General features: G+C 41.5%; 1 protein-coding gene across 8 annotated transcripts in view; it reads left to right on the top strand.

The window, feature by feature from the left end:
- Positions 1 to 20,452, top strand: part of Fry (FRY microtubule binding protein) — a 493,758-nt gene that overhangs the window by 104,993 nt on the left and 368,313 nt on the right. For 4 of the 8 annotated variants that reach the window (XM_070003005.1, XM_070003008.1, XM_070003007.1 and 1 more), the window contains exon 1: positions 12,708 to 13,002. In XM_070003005.1, the coding sequence (XP_069859106.1) occupies positions 12,798 to 13,002 (205 nt within the window). In that variant the 5' untranslated portion in view covers positions 12,708 to 12,797. Of the gene's footprint in view, positions 1 to 12,707; positions 13,003 to 13,359; positions 15,560 to 20,452 lie in introns of those variants that run through there. The other 4 variants (XM_070003013.1, XM_070003006.1, XM_070003012.1 and 1 more) reach the window with 3 other exon arrangements.

The raw sequence follows: 20,452 nt of genomic DNA, 5'->3' as shown, positions 1-20,452 counted from the left end.
GTGTATGTGTGTGTGGTGTGTGTTCACGGAGAATACATTTTGGGCAACTCACTTTACTATTAAATATATTATCTAGAGTGTCATAGAGCACATCCTTTCAGACCTGTGTGGACTTTTACACTAGCCAATAAGTTATACTAAATAGTAAAACCTAAAAGCCAGGCACTGGTGGCTCATCTTGTAATCCTAACTACTCAGGAAGCTGATATCTAGGGATCAGGGTTCAAAGTCAGCCTAGGCAGAAAAGTCCATAAGACTCTTACCTCCAGTTAGCCATCAAAAAGCTGGACATGGAGCTGTGACTAAGTGGTAGAAATGCCAGCCTTGAGTGAAAGCTAAAGGACAGCAACTTAGGCTCTGAGTTCACACCTTAGTTGTGGCACTGGAAAAAGATATTCAGGATTTTAAAAAGTCCTTATCCAGTTCCTTACCCCTAACCTCTTTGTTGACATTGTGGAGTTCACATTTTCTAGATCTGTACATAAATGGAATCACTCAATATGAATGCTTTTTGGTCTGGATCATGATTATTCTGAAATTCGCCTGTGCTAGAACATTTTTGTTGGTAAATAGTATTTTGTGGCCAGATGACCCAGGGTACCGCATTGACTTGTTGATGGATGTTTTGTTTTCAGTGTTTGCGTAGGTAGTATCATTTGCCTCCTTACTGTTCATGTTAGTTACAAGTCTTTGTACAGACACAGGTTTTCATTTCTCATGAGTAAGTACCTCAGAAAGGAATAACTGGATCACATGGTAGACACATGTTTAGATTTTCCAGAATCTCTCCAACTTTTTTCCCCAAATAGTTTTACTATATCTCATTCCCACCAATACTGTCTGTGAATTCTGGTTTCTTCCTGTGCTAGATGAGGTCATTTTAGCCATCCTCATTGGGGAGCAGTGGTTTGTCAATGTTTTCAGTGTGCCTTCCTTTAGTGATTAATGATGCTGAACACATTTGCATGGGTTTATTTGCCTTCTATTTTGCTTCAGTGCTTGGTCCTATGGTCTGCCTGGTTTGTAATTGCATGGTTAATTGTTAATGTTGAGTTTTGAGATTTTCTCACTCGTTCGATACAAGCTCTTTATCAAACAATGGCTTAGAAATATTCCTAGGACTTTGTCTGTGCAGTCTCTTTACAGTTATGTTTAAAGAGTAGAGATTTTAATTTTGGCTAAGTCCAATTTATTAACTTGTTTATGCATCAGGGGTGTGTATGTATTTTCTTCTAGAAAAGTTATAGCGTTAGAGTCTATGTTTAGGTCAGTGAATTTTTTTTTTTATTGTAAAAATACCGTACAGAGGGGTTACAATTACATGGGCAAGATAATGAGTACATTCCTTATCAAGCATTGTTGCCTCCTCCTTTGTTTCCCCTTCCCATCCCTTCCCAGCTCCCCCTCTCTTCCCCCCACTGGGACCAGAGTTTGAGCTCAAGGCCTGGGTGCTTGGATGATATCCATTAGTTTTTTTGCTCTATCACTTGAGCCACAGCTCCACTTCCAGATTTTTTGCTGGTTAATTGGAGCTTCATAGACTTTCCTGCCCAGGCTATCTTTGAACCATGATCCTCAGATCTCAGCCTCCTGAGTAACTAGGATTATAGGCATGAGCTACCAGCACCTGGTGGTCTGTGGATCCTTTTGAGTTAGTTTTTCCATGGAGTGTGAGGAACAGATCAAATCACCTTCTCCTCTCTTTCTTTTATTTTCTTTGGCATAGATGCCCAATTATTCTCTCACTATTTGTTGACAAAGACTACCCTTCTCCACTGAACTGCCCTCCATCTTATGAATTATTTGCTCACTTATTGTTCTATTTCTGGACTCTTTATTTTGTCCCACAGAGTCTCCCTTCTATTGTTATATCAGTACTATATTGTCTTTGTTATATGTTTATGGCAAGCAGTGAAATTGGCACTATTAACTTTATCATACTTTTCTTTCACAAAGTTGCTTTGGCTTCTTGGGCAATCCTAGTTACTCAGAAGGCTGAGATCCAGAGGATCACAAGACAAAATAAGCAGCAAAAAGGTGGACCAAAAGAATGGATTAACTGGTAGAGTTCCAGCTGAACAAGCAAGCTGAGTATGCTTGAGGCTCTGAGTTCAAGCCCCATGATAATAATATTGGGTCCTCTGATATGGATATGGTGTAATCTCTCTATTTAAGTTTTATTTAATTCCCCCTTAGTAATGTTACTTCCTTGGTGAGGTTTATCCAGAATATTTAATATTTATGATATTGTCTAATTTAAAGTTTTGTATTGCTTATATAGAAATACAGTTGACTTTGTAGCTTTACCTTTTATTCTTCAGCTTTGCATAACTCACTTGATTAGTTTTGAAACTTTTTTTTTTCAGTTGTGGGGCTTGAACTCAGGTCCTGGGCACTGTCCCTGAGCTCTTTCACTCAAGGCTAATGCTTTAATACTTTGAGTCACAGTGCAACTTCTGGTTTTCTGGTGATTAATTGAAGAAAAGAATCTTTGGCCTTTCCTGCCTGAGCTAGCTTCAACCACGATCCTCAGATCTCAGCCTCCTGAGCAGCCAGGATTACAGGTGTGATCTACCAGTGTCTGGCAGATTTTGAAACTTTGTAACAAATTTTCTACATAGACAGTTATTTTACCTTCAAGGACAGTCGCATCTCCTCCTTTCCAATTCCTTTTTTTCTAGCTAGAGAGCTCTGCAGAACACTGTCCTAGGAACAGTGATGAGGAGAAATGAGAAGACCAGACATTTTGTCTTGTTCCTGACCTTAGAGAGAAGAGTTTAGGTACAATGCCACCAGCAGGATTTTTGTAGATATCATTTATTAGGTTGGAGAAATTTCCTTCTGTTCTTCATTAAGTGTCTATCAGAAATATTACCCTGTAATGAGATGAAGTTTATAAAAGGTGGTTTTATAGTCATCAAGTATCGTGTCATATTTTTCTGGAAAATTTACTGGTGCCTTTTAGGGAGTGAGTATCAAGTGTTAGGGTACCTATCTAGCAAGTATGAGACCTGAGTTCAAATCCTGGTACCACCAAAAATAGTACCTTTTAGCATTTGTGTATATTCATCTAATTTCCAAGCTTGCTGTTACTTATTATCTATTTTATATACTTAACATTTTTTTCTTTAATGACACCAGTCACTATTTAGTAGGCTGGTATTGATGAAAGATACAAAAGTTACTTCTTTCTATAGATCAGAACATCTAGGCCTTTGAATATGCTTAAGTGGTATAGTGATTTCCTTAGCAAGCACAATGCCTTGAATTCACACCCCTTTCCAACAAAAATAGCTTAGTCTCAGTAAAAAGTGATTTGTTTATCCAAATCCAAAATGTGTAGATTTAGATATTTGTGTGTGTGTGTGTGTATGTGTGTGTGTGTGTGTGTGTGTGTGTGTGTGTGTGTGTATGTACTAGAAGCAGGACTTAAATTTACACTCATAGCTGTGTGTGCTAGAAGCAGGACTTGAATTTACACTCATAGCTGGTACTCTACCACTTGAGACATGCATCAGTCCAGTAGTTTTTGCTAGATAGTTTGGAGATAGAGTGTGGAGGACTCTTCTGCCCAGGGTAGCTTCAAACCGATATCCTCAGGAAAGAATGGTCTGCAGTAAAAACTAAAAGTCATTATATTCCATTAGGAGATGCTGGGCACTAGTGCCTCATGGCTGCAATTCTCACTACTTGGGAGGTTGAACTCTGAGGATCACTGTTTGAAGCGAGCTTGAACAGGAAAGTCCATGAGACTCAACTCATCTCCAATGAGCTTCCAAAAAGTCAGAAGGGGAGCTGTAAGTAGTTCAAATAGTAGGAGCTTACCTTGAGTAAAAAGCTCAGGGACAGTGCCTACACCCTGAGTTCAAACCCCAGGACTGGCACCAAAAAATAAAAATAAAAAAGATACATAGTGTGCATAGTGTTTATATCCTTAAGGATTATCAAGGCTGGTTAGCACATCTGAAATATTCTTTCCCTTCCTTACCACCATTTAAAAGTAGGAGGTAGGCTGGCCAGGAGTAGTGTGCTAAGGTATGCAGGATCAAGATGCCATGTCAAAGGTGGAATGCATAAGGAGCTGAGCTTAGAAGTGGCCAGACCTGTTGGGAATCTCAGGCAATAGTTCAGGAAAGAGGTAATGAAAGCTCCCATTGGGGTGTAACAGCAGGGTGTTTGAGAGGTAAATATGGCCTGCTTTCGTCAGCGTAATTCCAAGATTTCTGGCTTAGGTCACTAGGTAAATGGTGACACCCTGTCAGTAAAGTCAGTCATCCAGAAACTCAGGAGTGACAGGTCTGGGAGCCAGTTAGGAACACACTGAATTTCCACAAAGAAATGGGGAGATAGGCACTTGAACATAGAGACCTAGGACACTGAGGATACTTGTCAACAGGCTGGGCCTAAGCTGTCATCAATGTACAGATAGAAGTTGAAATTGCAAGTGAAAATGGCTGATGATGACAGAGCCAGTAATGCTCCAATCAGCTCCTTTGAAATTCTCACCAAACTGGTTTGGGGAAACCACCTTTCTCAAGCACAGAAAATTTCAATCGGATAAGACATTTTAAGTCAGGCACTGGTGACACACCTGCAATCCTAGCTACTCCTGAGACTAAGCTCTGGGGATCCAGTTTCAAATCCAGCCAGAGCAGGAAACTCCATGAGACTCTACCTCCAATTAAGCTACAGCTTAAGTGGTAGAGTGCCAACCATGAATGAAAAAGCTAAGGGACAGAGAGCGCCCTGACCCTGAGTTCCAGCCTTAATACTGGTATAGTCAATCAATCAAATGCAAATTTCAGTTCAATCTCTTAAACAGAAGAATAAGACATAAACTGTGAAGTATTTTTCCTCACCAGATGCATCAGAGGTAGTAGCTGAGAGAAAGCCTTGTATTGTCTCCTCTTAAAGAGATCCACAGAAGCCCCCAAAAATGTGCCCTTATGCTTTACTTTAGTTTGAGAAAAGGCCAAACAGTTATGGGTGTTTTGCTGAGACTTGCAAAATTGAATAAGGAAGAATATGAGCACAAATGAAGTTGGATTGTCAGCCAGTCGAAACTGGTTCTGAAGCTTTTATAGAATGCTGCAGTCTACATGGAATTATAAACTCATGCCGAGTCTGTGCCAGCAAACCCTTGTATCACAGTTTCTGGGATAAATAAAGATGGTTCAGGAGAAAGGTTAGCGACTAGAGCTAGACTGTTTTTAAATGTCTTTCTTAGATTTTTGTTACAAACTACCAACTTGGGTTAAGAAGTTGGTGCCAGGTTTTTTAATACACACTTTTAAAATGCAGTTATCTTCTAAATGTATAATTTAAGCTGGTGTTTGAAATATATATAGTAACATCACTAATGGTTTTTCTTTCAAACACCCGCCCCCCATCCTCTCCCTCCTGCAGAATTACTCAAACTTGTTTTTCCTAAGGTGAGTATTTTGCATGATGGAAGGCCCTGTTGTAGATATAAGATTGCTAGGGTCACACTTCAAGGAAGGGGATCTAGAACCCTCCCCACAGGTATCAAACCACTCAAGTCCTTTATAGAATTATAGATGTGTCATTTGTGAAGAGTTTCACCTGCAATTTAAATCATCTAGCATGATTATATTTTCTACAGAGTAAATGCTATGTAAACACTTGTTATGCATTGTCTACAGACAAAAGTCTGTATACCCCCTCAGTAGATGAATGGATCAAGAAAATGTGGTATATATACACAATGGAATTCTATGCCTCCATCAGAAAGAATGACATTGCCCCATTTGTTAGGAAATGGAAAGGCTTGGAAAAAATTATATTAAGTGAAGTAAGCCAGGCCCAAAGAAACATAGGTCCCATGGTTTCCCTTATTTGCAATAACTAGTATATGTCTGAGTCAAGCAGAAAAGGTCAGATAAGGTGATGTTAGGGAAATTAACCCTAAGATATGTATTCAAATTTTTTTTCTTTCATGAGATTGTTTCTAACACATTTATAAGATTATTTCTTCGTTGCTTTGTAGGCCCCTCCCCCACAGTATAACCCTGCTTTCACTGTATTTGATGTCGGTATAATTTGTGGAGGGGAAGGGGAAAAACAAATCGTTTAACTAGGGATACAGGTGGACCCATTGCAACAATGAGATGTACAAGTCATTATGTCGAAAACGAACTTTACAACTTTAGTGTTGGTGGGGAGGGGAGGGCGGGGAGGAGGGGGGATGGGGGGAGGGAGGATGGGAAGGGATGGGAAGGGGAAACAGAGGAGGAGGCTACAATGCTTGATAAGAAATGTACTCATTATCTTGCCCATGTAATTGTAACCCCTCTGTACAATATTTTCACAATAAAAAATTTTTTTAAAAAGTCTGTACACATTTAGTACTGATGCAATTAAAAAGAATCTTTTCAATCCACAGCTGATCGAACGTGTAGATGTGGAAGTCAAGGGTAGCATAGGTTAGGGAACTGTCTGCAGACAGTCTGTGTCACACTTACAAAGGTCCCTTCATGTGCCTAGGATTTGAACTCCTCCTCTGACACCCCTTCCCGGTCCATCCCCCACTCCTTGGGAAAGAGTTGACCAACTTGCTTTTTTCGGTGTCACCTCTGCACAGAGTAGTTACTCTGGATTTCAGTAACTTGCTTACTACTGTTCAGTTTCCTTCTTACTTTTTTGTCTTGTTTTGTTTTTGTGCCAATACTCAGGACCTGGTGCATTTCCTTGGCCTTTTCACTCAAGGCTAGTGCTCTACCACTTGAGCCACATCTCCATTTCTTTTTGCTGGTTAATTGGAGATAAGAGTCTCACAAACTTTCTTCCCCAGGCTGTCTTTGAACTACAATCTTTAGATCTCAGCCTCCTGATTACAGTCATGAGCCACTAGCACTTGGCTTATTCTTTTTTTTGTTTGTTTGTTTTTGGTTGGTCATGAGGCCTAAACTCTAGGCCTGGGTGCTATCCCTTAGCTCCTCAGCTCAAGGTTAGCACTCTACCACTTGAGCCACAGCACCTACTTCTGGCTTTTTCTGCTTATGTGGTGCTGAGGAATCGAACCCAGGGCCTCATGCATGCGAGGCGAGCACTCTACCACTGAGCCACCTTCCCAGCCTTTATTAATTATTTTTAAGAGTAGACACTATGAAATTTGCATGACACCAGACATGCATAGTAGGTACTTAATAAATGGACTTTCCAAAGGGAAGAAAGGAGAAGCCACTCATACACAAGAATTTGAGCAGAAGGAAACTGAAACAAAGGGAACAATAACTCACAAGAGATGATCATCACAGGAGAGCCAGAAGCTTGACCAGTCCTTAGTCCTAATACTGCCAGCGTTCTTATCCCACCCAGCCAGCTTGTCCTGACAATACCAGGTGGTTGCTGACCTTTCGAGAGAGAAATCGGCATTGTTGCTTGACGTGCTGATATGATATTCATCATCCTGACATTTGTACTATTTTCTCCCCCCTGGTGGCCCATCTTTTGGATAATAGTCCCTTTCAGTTTGTAAATTGTAAAATAATAGTTTAAAAACGAAACATTTACAGATGGGTCAGGCAAAGATTCAGAAGCTAGTTTGGTGAATCCTAATAGCCTAAAACCTTGATGGTAGATCATTCACAGGAAGACAAATAAAGAGGAAGAATGTTATAGGTGGAAAGTTAGATCAATTTCATTGTAGCTTTCTAATGAAAAGCAAAACATCCAGGTGCTCATGGCTTAAACCTATAATACTAGCTACTTAGGATGTTAAGTTCTGAGGATCATGGTTTGAAGCCAATCTGGGCAGGAAAGTCAGGGAGATTCTTTTATCTCCAAGCACCCAAAAAAGCCAGGAGTGGAGCTGTGGCTCAACTGGTAAAGTGCTAGCCTTGAGCAAAAAAGTTTATGGACAGTGCCCAGACCCTGAGTTCAAGTCTTAGGACAGGCATTAAAAAAAAAATAATAATTCAGAAATGCTATTGAAAAGCTACCAAAATTCACAAAGAATTTATGGATACAAACTGAGAAAATGTTTATGTGTGAAGTATTTAAGCCCCGTAAGTAAGTATTAAAGTCTGAAAGCAGAAACTGCCCATGAGATGGTAATATCACTTAAAATATAAAATATACAACTTTTTGAAGTATAAAAATTAGGATAATTTAAGAGATCAATCCATTGGATTTATAGGAGCATAGAAACCTTTGTAATGGTTACTATAAAAGAAAATCCAATAATATATTTATATTTACTTAATTATTGAATTTGATCATCTTGTTAGCCTGGAGTCTAATATCATCATCTTTTTTATTGGCTTCCTGGGGAGAAAAGAGTGAAATTTGACTTTTGGCTGTTAATTACAAAGAGAGATAGTAGACTGAACATTATGGCAGAGGACAAAACAAAACTAAATTTTGTGTGGTTCATTGACATTCATGTTACAGCCAACTTAAAAAAAATATGGGTACTGGGCCTTGAACTCAAGGTCTGGGCACTATCCCTTAGCCTTTTTTTTTTTTTTTTTTTTTGGCCAGGGGATGGGAGGGTGGTGGGGGTGAGCTGGGGACAGAGATGGTGGTCATAGGGCTTGAACTCAGAGGCTGGGGACTATCCCTGAGATCTTTTGCTCAAGGCTAGAACTCTACTACTTTGAACCATAACACCATTTCCAGTTTGTGGTGGTTAATTGGAGATAGGAGTCTCCTCAAGTCTCACAGACTTTCCTAGTTGGGCTGGCTTTGAACCATGATCCTCAGATCTCAGCCTCCTAAGTAGCTAGGATTCCAGGCATGAGCCATCAGCACTTAGTGTGCCCCTTAGCTTTCTCAGTCAAGGCTGGTGCTCTACCACTTGAATCACTTCACTTCTGGCTTTTTAAGGGTTAATTGAAGATAAGACTCTCTTGGATTTATTTGCCTGAGCTGGCTTTGAACAGTGAACCCCAGATCTCAGCCTCTTGAGTAGCTAGGATTATAAATGTGAGCCACGGGCACTCAGCCCATGCTAGTCTTTAAAAAATCTTTTCAAAACCCTCTGAGTTCTGGTGGATCACTGTTCAAGGCCAGCCCAGGTAGACTAGATGGCTAGACTTCATCCTCAAATAACCAGAAAATAAAGCAGGGATGGAGATGAGGTTCAAATGATAGAGCAGTACCAACCTAAGCAAGTATAAGGCCCAGGATTCAAACCCAACTAAAAACAAAAAGAAAAACTTCCTAAAGTCAAGGATTGTTCTATAAAACTAGAGATTGTCAGTTCCTCTTAGATATAATTCTCACCCTACAATGCAGTATGTAGAAAAAGGTATTTGCATGGAGCTTTTTTAAAATATTAATTTGTTCTTATTAATGACTTACCATTGCATAAGTCATGTAATGTGGACGTTGCTCTTTGGGAGAGTTTTACAGTCATGTGTAATCTGGATAGTAGGCTCTATATCTCAGGGTATCCATAGTGAAAAGGGATGAACTCAATTAGCTCAGTGAGATAATATGTGCCAAAGCTTCCGCTTGGGACCTGATGGTAGTATTAACCTGCCATAAATGACAGCTATTATTACAGTGTGCTTAGATGCACATGTACTTAGCTCTACGTGTCTAGGCAGCTTCTTAAAGGCAAAAGCAAATTATGTACATGCACTGCATAGATGTACCTGCCATTCCCTGTGGATAACAGCATCTTTCACTCACTGCATGTGTGCTCTTATTTACTCCCATAATGACACTTGAACTAGGAAAGAAGTAGTCACTAAATTCTGTATTTGCCATATATTTCCTTATTATACCGGCCTTTTCTGCCCTAAGAAGTGTGTGTGTGTGGGGGGGGGGTGTATGTGCACTGGGTCTTGAACTCAGAACCTGGGCACTACTGACTTTAGATTAACTGGAGATAAGAGCAGAGACTCCTGTTCCACCCTGACTGGCTTCAAATTGGGATTCTCAGATCTCAGCCTCCTGAGTAGCTAGAATTACAGGCATGAGCCATAGACACTTGTGTGCCCTGGGACTCTTATTTTGCTATGTATTTGAAAATTCAATAGTTTTGATGTTTAAGTTATAGATTTTTTATTATCATTATCTCAAATTTTGCAAAGTGCTTTACTTTTTAATTTCTTTACTAGGAAAAAATTGTTTTTGTTCAAAGTAAGGTAGATTCAAGTCTCCTGGGCTTTTTTTTTTTCTTTTTTCTTTTTCTCCTCCTTCTCTTCCTATTGCTCCTCCTCCTCCTCCTCTCCTTCTTCCTCCTCCTTCTCCTCCTTTTTTCTCAGTAGGAGGTCTGGAACTTAGGGCCTTGTACTTGTCTTGCTCATCCAGCTGGCATCTCACCAGTTAAGCCATACTCCTAGCCCAGGTTTTTGCTGGATTTTTTGTTTGTTTTGTTTTGTTGTTTTGACAGAACTGGCTTTGAACTGCAATCTCTTTTCAGATCTTAGTTTTCTAAGTAAAATTATAGACATAAGCCACTCACATCAGGCTCTCCTGGACATTTAAGAATGATTGAATATAAGCTTCTCATTTTTCAAAGCTCATGATGCATTTCAATTTGCCACTGTAGTTCTAAGGCTTCAGAGGGCCACATGTGGGAGATTCTCCAAACTGGTAAAAAACGAAGTTAATAATCCAACATGTAAATATGACTTCAAGATTATAATAGTAATTCTAGTGTGAACATACTTGCATAAAATATGTTTCTCTTGCCGGGCGCCGGTGGCTTATGCCTGTAATCCTAGCTACTCAGGAGGCTGAGATCTGAGGATCAAGGTTCAAAGCCAGCCTGGGCAGGAAAGTCCATGAGACTCTTTATCTCCAGTAAACCACTAGAAAACTGGAAGTGGCGCTGTGGTTCAAGCTCTCGCCTTGAGCTGAAGAGCAGAGGGACAGCGTCCAAGCCCAGAGTTCAAGCCCCATGACCGACAAAAAAAAAAAGTTTCTCTTCAGAAAAAAGATTCTGCCATTGTTTGAAGACCTGTTATGGTCAAGGCATGAAGAAAATAGAGAAAAAAAGACTTCTATTGGTATGGAAATATATCCTTGGTTAGGTAAGGAAATTTAGCTCTCAAATTTGAACAAATACGAATGCCTGCTTGGCATCCAAGAAACAAAGTAAACAGGGATCCTTGATATTATTTGTGCCTCCTGATCCCTGGCACAGGGAGGAAAAAAGATGATGTCATCTTCTAACTCACAGTATAACCAGACAGCAGCATGAGGGTGTGTGAGTGTGTGTGTGTGTGTGTGTGTGTGTGTGTGTGTGTGTGTGTGTGTGTGTGTGTGTGTGAAAGAGAGGGGGGAGGGAGAAAGGGGGGAAGACAATGACACACACACACACACATACACACATGCACTGCTGAAGGACACAGTCCTGGGACATGATCAGGGAGGATAAATTATAGCTATAATGTAGGACATTGACACATAAATAGAGCAGAGGGGAAGGGGACAAAGGACAGAGAAATACAAACTCCAGAACAGAGGGAACAAAATAGAAATATGTCACCAGGACAAGTAGGAAGTAGGTTCTGTGTTTGATCACCAGACCAGATGACTGATTTAGTTGGAAAATGGGGAGGGTCCCCATGGGGAGGGCTGGGCAGTGGGGGAGTAACATTTACCTTTTGTACATGTATGTGCCACTACAGGACTGGGGCTTGAACTCAGGAACTCCAGCTATTACTTGGCTTTTTCTGCTCAAGGCTGGTACTCTACCACTTGAGCAACAGCACTACTTCTGGCTTTTTTGGTGGTTCATTGGATAAGAGTCTCATGGACTTTATATATATATATATATTGGCCAGTCCTGGGGCTTGAACTCAGGGCCTGGGCACTGTCCCTGAGCTTCTTTTGCTCAAGGCTAGCACTCTACCACTTGAGCCATAGTACCACTTCCACCTTTTTTCTGTTTATGTGGTGCTGAGGAATTGAACCCAGAGCTCCATGCATGCTAGGCAAACACTGTACCACTAAGCCATATTCCCAGCCTCTTGTGGATTTTTATGCCCAGGCTGGCTTTGAGCCCCAGTCCTCAGATCTCAGCCTTCTCATCTGTTGAGTAGTCAAACTGTCTGAGGACAAAGCTTGTTTCATAGATCTGTGACACCCCTTCCAGGCAGCATGAACTTCTGGCGAAGTCATCTGCACAAGCCCACAAGCAGTTGCTTCCTGGTCTCCCCAGCCATCTCTCATCTCCCTCTTTCAGCCAATGTCCTAGTCAGCTGCTTGCCAAATCATGAGGGGAGAAGGGCATTTGTCATGCATTTGCATGTGGTTTGAAACAAAAAAGAAAGAAGAGAAATGATTATAGTTCATAAACCACTCTGTTCAGTGGCAACTCCTTTGTACAACTACCTGAAGATGATTTTAAAAAATGCTTTTCAGAAAAACTATTACTTGAAGCATTAGGGAAATCATAGGGAATGTCAAAACTTTCGATGTGCTTTGGGATTTGTTCTTAGCAAGTTGTGTTTATTTTTCTGGCACTTACACAGCTGAAACAGAACTTCCATGTAGCAATCATGACATGAGTTTTATTGCCATCCACCACAGCTCAGTCTCTGGGTCACATCTGTGCACATTCCCCAGTCATTGGCAGCACCTAATGGGTTTGTTTTTGGGTTTTTTTGGATCCCTCCTTCTCTGTGCTATTAAGGGAGGAGCTACTTGGTAATTCTACACCTGTTCATGTCCACGCCCAGCTACTTGCTAAGCTTCCCAAACAAGTACTGGGCAAAGCATGAGAACCTCCCGTCTGGAGCAGAAGAGGTGGCACAGCTGCCCCGGGCTGGATTTGACTTTGGGGATTTTTGTTCTGACTCTCCAATGAATCTGCTACGATGGCTGTTGATGACAGTAATTTATATTCCAGAACGAAGGACAAGCTAACTTCACCCCAAAATGATTACAAATCGTCAAGAAGGAGCAGCCTACCCCCTGAACTACTCTTAGGAAATGACATTAGAGGAAGACTTCAAAGAAACATTAAGAACTTGGAACCTTTTCATCTAAGGCGTCCCAAAAAGAGACCATCCATCTTTCCAGGTAGGAATTACTAAAATGTATGCCTTCTAGTAGAATTAAGACAAAATAGAAACTCTGTATCAGTTATTGAAATCAGGTGTTAAAATTACCTGTTGAGAATGTGAAGTGTCCACATAAACATGTCCTAAACAAGTTGGAACAGCTCTTCAGTTGGAAAACCTTCTCTCCTCCTTTTATTTTTCTTAATTGGTTGTGACATCTTTACAGATCTGGAAACAGGTGGCTATTTTATGACAGTGAGACTGATTTTCTTGCAATTCTGGAGACTTCTGTGTGGCTTGTCATTCTCTGGCACATCTTCTTTATTTTACAAGATTATTGAATTGCTGAGTGAAGTTGATGTTGATGTGCACCAGAAATTAACAACATAGCATACTTCCATGCATGCTTCAAATTCCTGTCTTGCATCAGAGCTTAAAACCATTTGTAGTAAAGGGCTCAATTAAACAATGTGGATGGTGAAATGTATTAGAGAACTGGAGACACATGGATCTCAGTCTTGATAAGGGGACTCTGATGTCTGCCTTTGATGTTCTTGTGTGGATGATTACAGATATGCAGACATCTGCTAGGACCCTAACTGTGTTAAGTGACCACTGTGGAGTGGGAGTTTCCTTGACAATTTGATTTCAGTACAGGAACAAAATAAACTGGAAATGGCCTTTTTGTTGTGGTTGATGGATTAATTGGAGCTTTTGAAATGGAGGATAGATTTGAGCCAACTGCAGAGAGCAAACTCAGTGATAATAGAAAATGAGAAAATAATTCAGTCAGGTAGTATCATTTCATAAAAATGATACTGACATTCTCAATAGGTCACACTTTTTACTACTTTAAGAAATATCTAAAGGGAGGAATGAGAGGGAAAGAGAGAACAGCTTACTCTAAGCAAAAGGAAAGAAATGTAAATATCACCTGACGTGGAAGAATAATTGTATTGTCAAAGCTCATAGAATTCACAAACTTTATAGACCATGATAATGACAATTTGTCTTGTGAAGGTTAAAATGTTTGTGACTTTAAGCATCACTATTCCACAATACTGTGAAATATGTGAAATGTATGTAATAACCTAATCTGAATTAAAAAAAAAAGAAAAGTGAGCTAAGGGGTGGGTTAGGAGCGATGGGTGACATTGTTGTCAGACACTTTGTGTTCATATACTGTTTTGTAGAATGGGAACTTCTTTGGACAATTACTTAAAGATAATTTTATGAAAAAAAGAAATATCTAGCTTGTCTGCCTCCAATAGCCCATGCCTGTAATCCTAGAAAGAAATATCTAGCTGGGCACCATTGGCTCATAACCATAATCATAGCTACTCAGATCTGGAGGACTACATTTCGAAGCCAGCCTGGGCAGAATAGTTCCCTAGCCTCTGTCTCCAAAATAATCAGAAAAAACAAAACAAAACAAGCAAACAAACAAACAGGGCTAGAGGTATTGCTTAAATGGTGGAGCACTAGCTGAACAAGCATGAAACTCTGACTTCAAAACTCCAGTACTGCCAAGAAAAAAAAGATCTAGAAGATGATTTAGAGATACGAAGCATCATGGACTAAAAGTTACATATATTAAGGAAATTCTGTGTGTTTGTGTGTGCACGCCTGTGTACACGCCAGTCCTGGGCTTGAACTTTGAACTTGGGGCCTCACACTTTCTGGCAATTTACCAGTTAAGCCATGCTTCCAGTTATGTCTTTTGCTGGTTAATTGGAGATAAGAGTCTCTCAGATTTGTCTGCCCAGACTTGCTCAGTTGGGTTGAGGGGGAGGAGGAAAAGCCAAGCCTGGACTGAGCCAAGCAGTGTGAATTTATAAATGTATTAAGGATTGAAAGGAGGAATATTTAAGTGTCTAAAGCAAAACCTTTAAGCTTGTTCAGGAACTCAGACCTAAAGCCCCTGACAGGAAGCATTTCATAGGCATGAGTTCACTCATCCTCCAGAATGTTTTCTAAGCGCTATTCTTCACCTTCTTCTTTTTCTTTCTTTATAAAAAAAATTTGTTGGTTTACTGTATGTTACAATTCAACCTGTGTTTCTCCACTCCCACCACTACAGCCCTGCCTTTACCCTTCACACCGCTTCCTCCTCCTTCCTGGTTCCAGGAGAGCCCCTGGCTCCTGTAGTCATTGCTCTCACTTCCTGGGTGCTCGCTCAACCCTGTTAGCTGTAGCCACAAACCTGTGAAATGTCTTCCTGGCTTGGGCCTTACAAAAATTACCCTTCCTAAGAGCTAGCTGGCAGAACTGATTTGTCACAATGGAGTTTGGGAACAAGTACTGAAACTGCAAAGTCAAGTTCTGAACATTGTCCCCAACTGCGTGCAGGAGCTTCCAACCCTTCATGGACTCACATCTAGTGCTCCAATGGGTCCTTCATTTTGGCCTGTTTCTGTCCCCAGGGATGCCCTTGGGGACATCAGCCAAAGATGGGCTCTTCCGACTCCTCTGCCCACCTGCCACCAGGTCTCCCATGGACAAGTTACAGAGTTAACCTGCCTGAAGTTTAAACTACACTGGTTACTGGATTTCTAAATCCATGACTCCACTGTCCTGTGAGTTATAATGACAGCTTTCTAAAGCAGATGATTTTAAAACATTGCTGGGCTACAGATTCTGGCTCAGTGCCTACAGACCACCTGCAAAGAGAAATGTACACAGAGTGTAACAACACTTCCCATTTTATGCTGCTAATACAGTTGCATATAAAGAGTAGATGTCAGGCTGGGAAGGTGGCTCAGTGGTAGAGTGCTTGCCTTGCATGCATGAGGCCTTGGGTTCAATTCCTCAGCACCACATAAGCAGAAAAAGCTGGAAGTGGCGCTGTGGCTCAAGTGTTAGAGCATTAGCCTTGAGCTGAAGAGCTGAAGAGCACCCATGCCTCACAACTGACAAAAAAAAAAAAAGAGTAGATGTTATCAGGTGTGGTAGCTCATACCTGTAACCCTAGCTACTCAGGAGGCTGAAATATGAGGATGGAGGTTCAAAGCTATCCCAGGCAGAAAAGTCCAGTTAACCAGCAACAAGTTTGGACTGAAGATATGGCTCCGTGGTAGAGTGTCAGCCTTGGGTGAAAAAGTCAAGTAAGAGTGTAAGGCCTGAGTTCAAGCCCAGTACTAATATGAGAGAGGGTAGAGGGGGAGAAAGGGAGAGCAGGAGAGGGGGACAAGGGGGAAAGGGGGAAAAGAGTAATGGTTGTGGGAATGGAAAGTTGGAGAAATTCAGATACATTTCACAACTAATAGATTAGCAAAACTAGAGATCCAGCCCAGGTCTTTTTCACATATCAGTGATTTCCACTATTTCACTACCCTCCATTGTCAACCATGGGGATAATTTGTCTTCAGAGACTCAGTAATTGAGGGTACGTTGGTATTTCAATGAGCATTTATTCTAACCCCTTCATGCACACAATTCTTGCCTCCACATTCAGTGTCATGTTTCCAGTTCTGCACTGAACAACTGATTGGTTGATCCTTTCATTCATTCATTCACAAACTATTTACTTCATGCATTATGTTGGGAATAAGTCTTCCAGACTTTAGCTCCATATCCCTCCTCCCTCTTTTTTATTGGTGCTAGTAGTGGGGCTTGAACTCAGGGCCTGATACTTGCTCAAGGCTGGAACTCTACCATTTGAGCCACACCACCTCCATTTCTGCATTTTTGGTGGCTAGTTGGAGAGGAGAATCTCTGGGATTCATCTGCCAGGCTGGCAGTCTTCTGGGTAGCCAAGACTACAGGTGTGAGCCACCAGCTGCCAGTTCCCCTTTGATCTTATCCTTTTCTCCTCTACGCCTGCTCATACTGCACATAATCATCTACTTAAAAGGAATATCTGTTTGTATGAGATGTACAAGACACTATATTGAAAAGGAACTTTACAACTTCGGGGCAGGGGAGGGAGGAGTTGGGGAGGTGGGGAGGGAAGGGATGGTAGGGATAAAACAAAGAAGTGGGTAATAATGCTCAATAGGAAATGTACCTATTACCTTACTCATGTAACTGTAACCCCTCTGTACAGTATCTTTACAATCAAAAATATATATTAATGAAAGGGAATATCTGTTTGTTTCCTTCCCTGTCTTAAGGTTTTGCAAAATGGAAAGTGGTACTGTAGCTCAAGTAGTAGAGCAGTAGCCTTGAGCACAAAGAGGCTATGAATAGTGCCCAGGTTCCCAGGCCCTGAGTTTAAGACCCACAGCAGACAAATAATAGTAAGATTTTTTTCAAGGTGACCTCCATACATAGGAAAAAGCTTTAGCCCTTTAACATGATCTGCCCTGGCCTCCATCCCCAGTCCTTTACCAAACATTCCTCCTTGTGATCCACAAACTCAGCCAGCTTCAGAGACCCGTGACCCCCTCCTGCACATGCTACCTGCAGTTTCCCCCAACCAGGTCCTTCCTTGGCCTCAGGTGATGATTTTACATCTCTTTCAAGAGGAGATTGGGGGCTGGGAATGTGGCTCAGTGGTAGAATGTTTGTCTAGCATACATGAAGCCCTGGGTTCAATTCCTCAGTGCCACATAAACAGAAAAAGCTAGAAGTGGCACTGTGGCTCAAGTGGTAGAGTGCTAGCCTTGAGCTGAAGAGCTGAGGGACAGCGCCTAGGCCCTGAGTTCAAGTCCCAGGACTGCCTGCCCCTGCCCCCTCCCCCAAGAAAGGAAAGAAGAGATTAGGTTGGTACAATTGAGGCCCTTCTGAAAGGACCTTAGACTTTTTTCTCTGACAGCTCTTATCACCCTGTATTGTAACTGTGTGTCTGTGTGTCTTTATTTCCCCTTCTTCCCTGCCTTCCCTCCCCCACCCCCAGCCAGTTATCCAGTGCCAAGGCAGTCTGGTTATCCTTTGTATACCAAGTGCCTGGCACAAGGGCTGGTGCATAGCATGCATTCAATAAATAGTTATCCAATTATCTCTAATTGCACTGAAGAGAATGTGCCCCTGATCTATCCTTTGTCCCCTCTGACTTCCTGCAGACACTGCTCATGGCATTCTTGTCATCTCCCAACATCACACACACACACACACACACACACACACACACACACACACACACACACACTTGCACACTCTCATGCACCTGCATTCCTGTGAAACCCTTTCTTGGATTCTGTGGAAGGCCCTTTCTAGTCCTCCATCTTCTACCACTGACCTCTTTGACTCATTTATACCTTCTTGGCTTCAGTGCTACATTATAGTATTACCTTTATGTATAGATTGTTTATGTAGAAACTGCATGAAAACACAGATTATGTCTTACTTCCTTGAATTGTTCAAAGTAGGTGTCCATTCGGGGCATTGTACAGATCTAGAGTTCTTATCTGACTCTAGCTCCAAGAAAGAATTGGTTAGCAGATAATCATTGTCAAAAGGGAATGACTTTATATTGGTTCAATCACAACTTAAACTCCAGATGGAGGGAAAAAGGAGGTAGAATTATCTCATGCATTTAAAAAAAAAAAAAAGAAGTGTCAGAGCTGGATGCTAGGGACTCACATGGAGATCTGAGGACTGAAGTTTGAAGTCAACCTGGGCAGAAAGGCCATAAGATTCTTACCTCCAATTACCTAGCAAAAAGCCAGAAGTGGAGCTGTGGCAAATGTGGTAGAGTACCAGCCTTGAGCAAAAAAAAAAAAAAAGCCAGGTGAGAGAACAAGGTTCTAAGTTCCAGCCTCAGTACCGGCACACACACACACACACACACACACACACACACACACACACACACACACACACACATGCACGCACACGCACGCACGCACACACACATCACACACACACATCACACACGCACGCACATACACACATCACACACACACGCACGCACACACACACGCACACACACGCACGCACCCACCCATGCACACACACGCACGCACACACATTCTGCTACAAGCCACACACGCATGCACACACACACACATGCACACACACACGCACACACACACGCGCGCACACACACAGTACCGGCACACACACACACACACACACACACACACATTCTGCTACAAGCCAGGAACTATTCCAGGCCTTGGGAAAGAAGCAAACAGTGATTCTATTTTTGGTCCAGGCATATGGGAAATAATTTTTCTAACAAGATGTTTGTATATTGCACAGCTCAATCAATACCTCTTGATAAAGGAAGGAGAAACTCTAAAGTCCTCCATCTTAGATGAATCTTAGAAAACTACAGAGTAGAAGTTTTATTTATATCAAAACCAAGAGTTTTGTCTTCTTTAAGAGAAGATTTATCAATAGTCATATGGCTAAAGGTCTGCAGTTCTGGGTCTCAGAGACTAAGCATTAGGATTTGAGTCTCCATCGGGCACTGTTGGCTCACACCTGGAATCCTAGCTACTCAGGAAGCTGAGATCTGAGGATGGCAGTTCAAAACCAGGCCAGGCAGGAAAGCTTCTGAGACTCTTATTTCCAATAAACCACCAGAAAAGTGGAAGTGGCACTGTGGCTCAAATGGTAGAATGCTTGCCTTGAGCTGAAGACCTGAGGGAGAGCCTAGCCAGTCAATGAAGTCAAGTCCGCTGGATTATGCCTATAATCCTAGTTACTCAGGAGGCTGAGATCTGACGATTGTGGTTTGAAGACAGCCCAAGCAGGAAAGTCTGTGAGACTTATCTCCAATTTAAAATTTTAAACAAACAAACAAACAAACAAACAAATAAATAAATAAATAAATAAATAAATAAATAAATAAATAAATAAAAGCAAGCTATAATTGGAGCTGTGACTCAAGTGGTAGAGTTCTAGCCTTGAGCAAATAAACTCAAGATTCAGAGACAACACCCAGACCCTGAGTTCAAGCCAGGACCTGCACCACACACACATACACACACACACACACACACACACACACACACACACACACACACAAACACAAACACACAAATCATGTATCTAGAGAGAAGTGGTCTAATGTATACCACAGGCATACAAAGGAGCATCTCAGCCTAGAGAAAGGGACACTAGGGCCTGGCATCATAGGTTGTTCCTTCCTCACTTTTGAGCAAACAAGTTGTGTTTAATCAGCTAGTTCTTAAAATACCCTACTGCCTTTACAGTCATCTGTTGTACGAAGCAAGAAGCCATCTGCTTGGAGGAAACAGGCAATTCCAGGTATTTCCATGTCACGTAGGCCGAGGACACCTGTGATGAAGAGCTCCTGGCCAGCAGGAGAGGGCGCTGACCTGAAAGAACACAGCTGAATCACAACATGCGGCCAAACATTGTTTCTTGTTTTTAAAATCAAATTTTGGTTCCAAGCGAGGCTTAGTGGGACCTACCTAGAATCCCAGCCCTCAGAAGGCTGAGACAGGAGGATCATAAGTTCCCATGCAGCTTAGGCTACATAGAAATACTTCCTTTTTTTGTAATTCTGAAATTCTGTTCCAAAAGAATGGTTTTTTTTCTTTCAAATCCATAGTCTA

The sequence above is a fragment of the Dipodomys merriami genome, unplaced genomic scaffold (genome assembly GCF_024711535.1).
Source record: "Dipodomys merriami isolate MVZ:Mamm:240054 unplaced genomic scaffold, mDipMer1.0.p SCAF_6, whole genome shotgun sequence".
In the NCBI taxonomy this organism is placed as follows: Eukaryota; Metazoa; Chordata; class Mammalia; order Rodentia; family Heteromyidae; genus Dipodomys; species Dipodomys merriami.
Note: the sequence above shows the minus strand (reverse complement) of the source record. Positions and strands in the feature narration are given on the sequence as shown.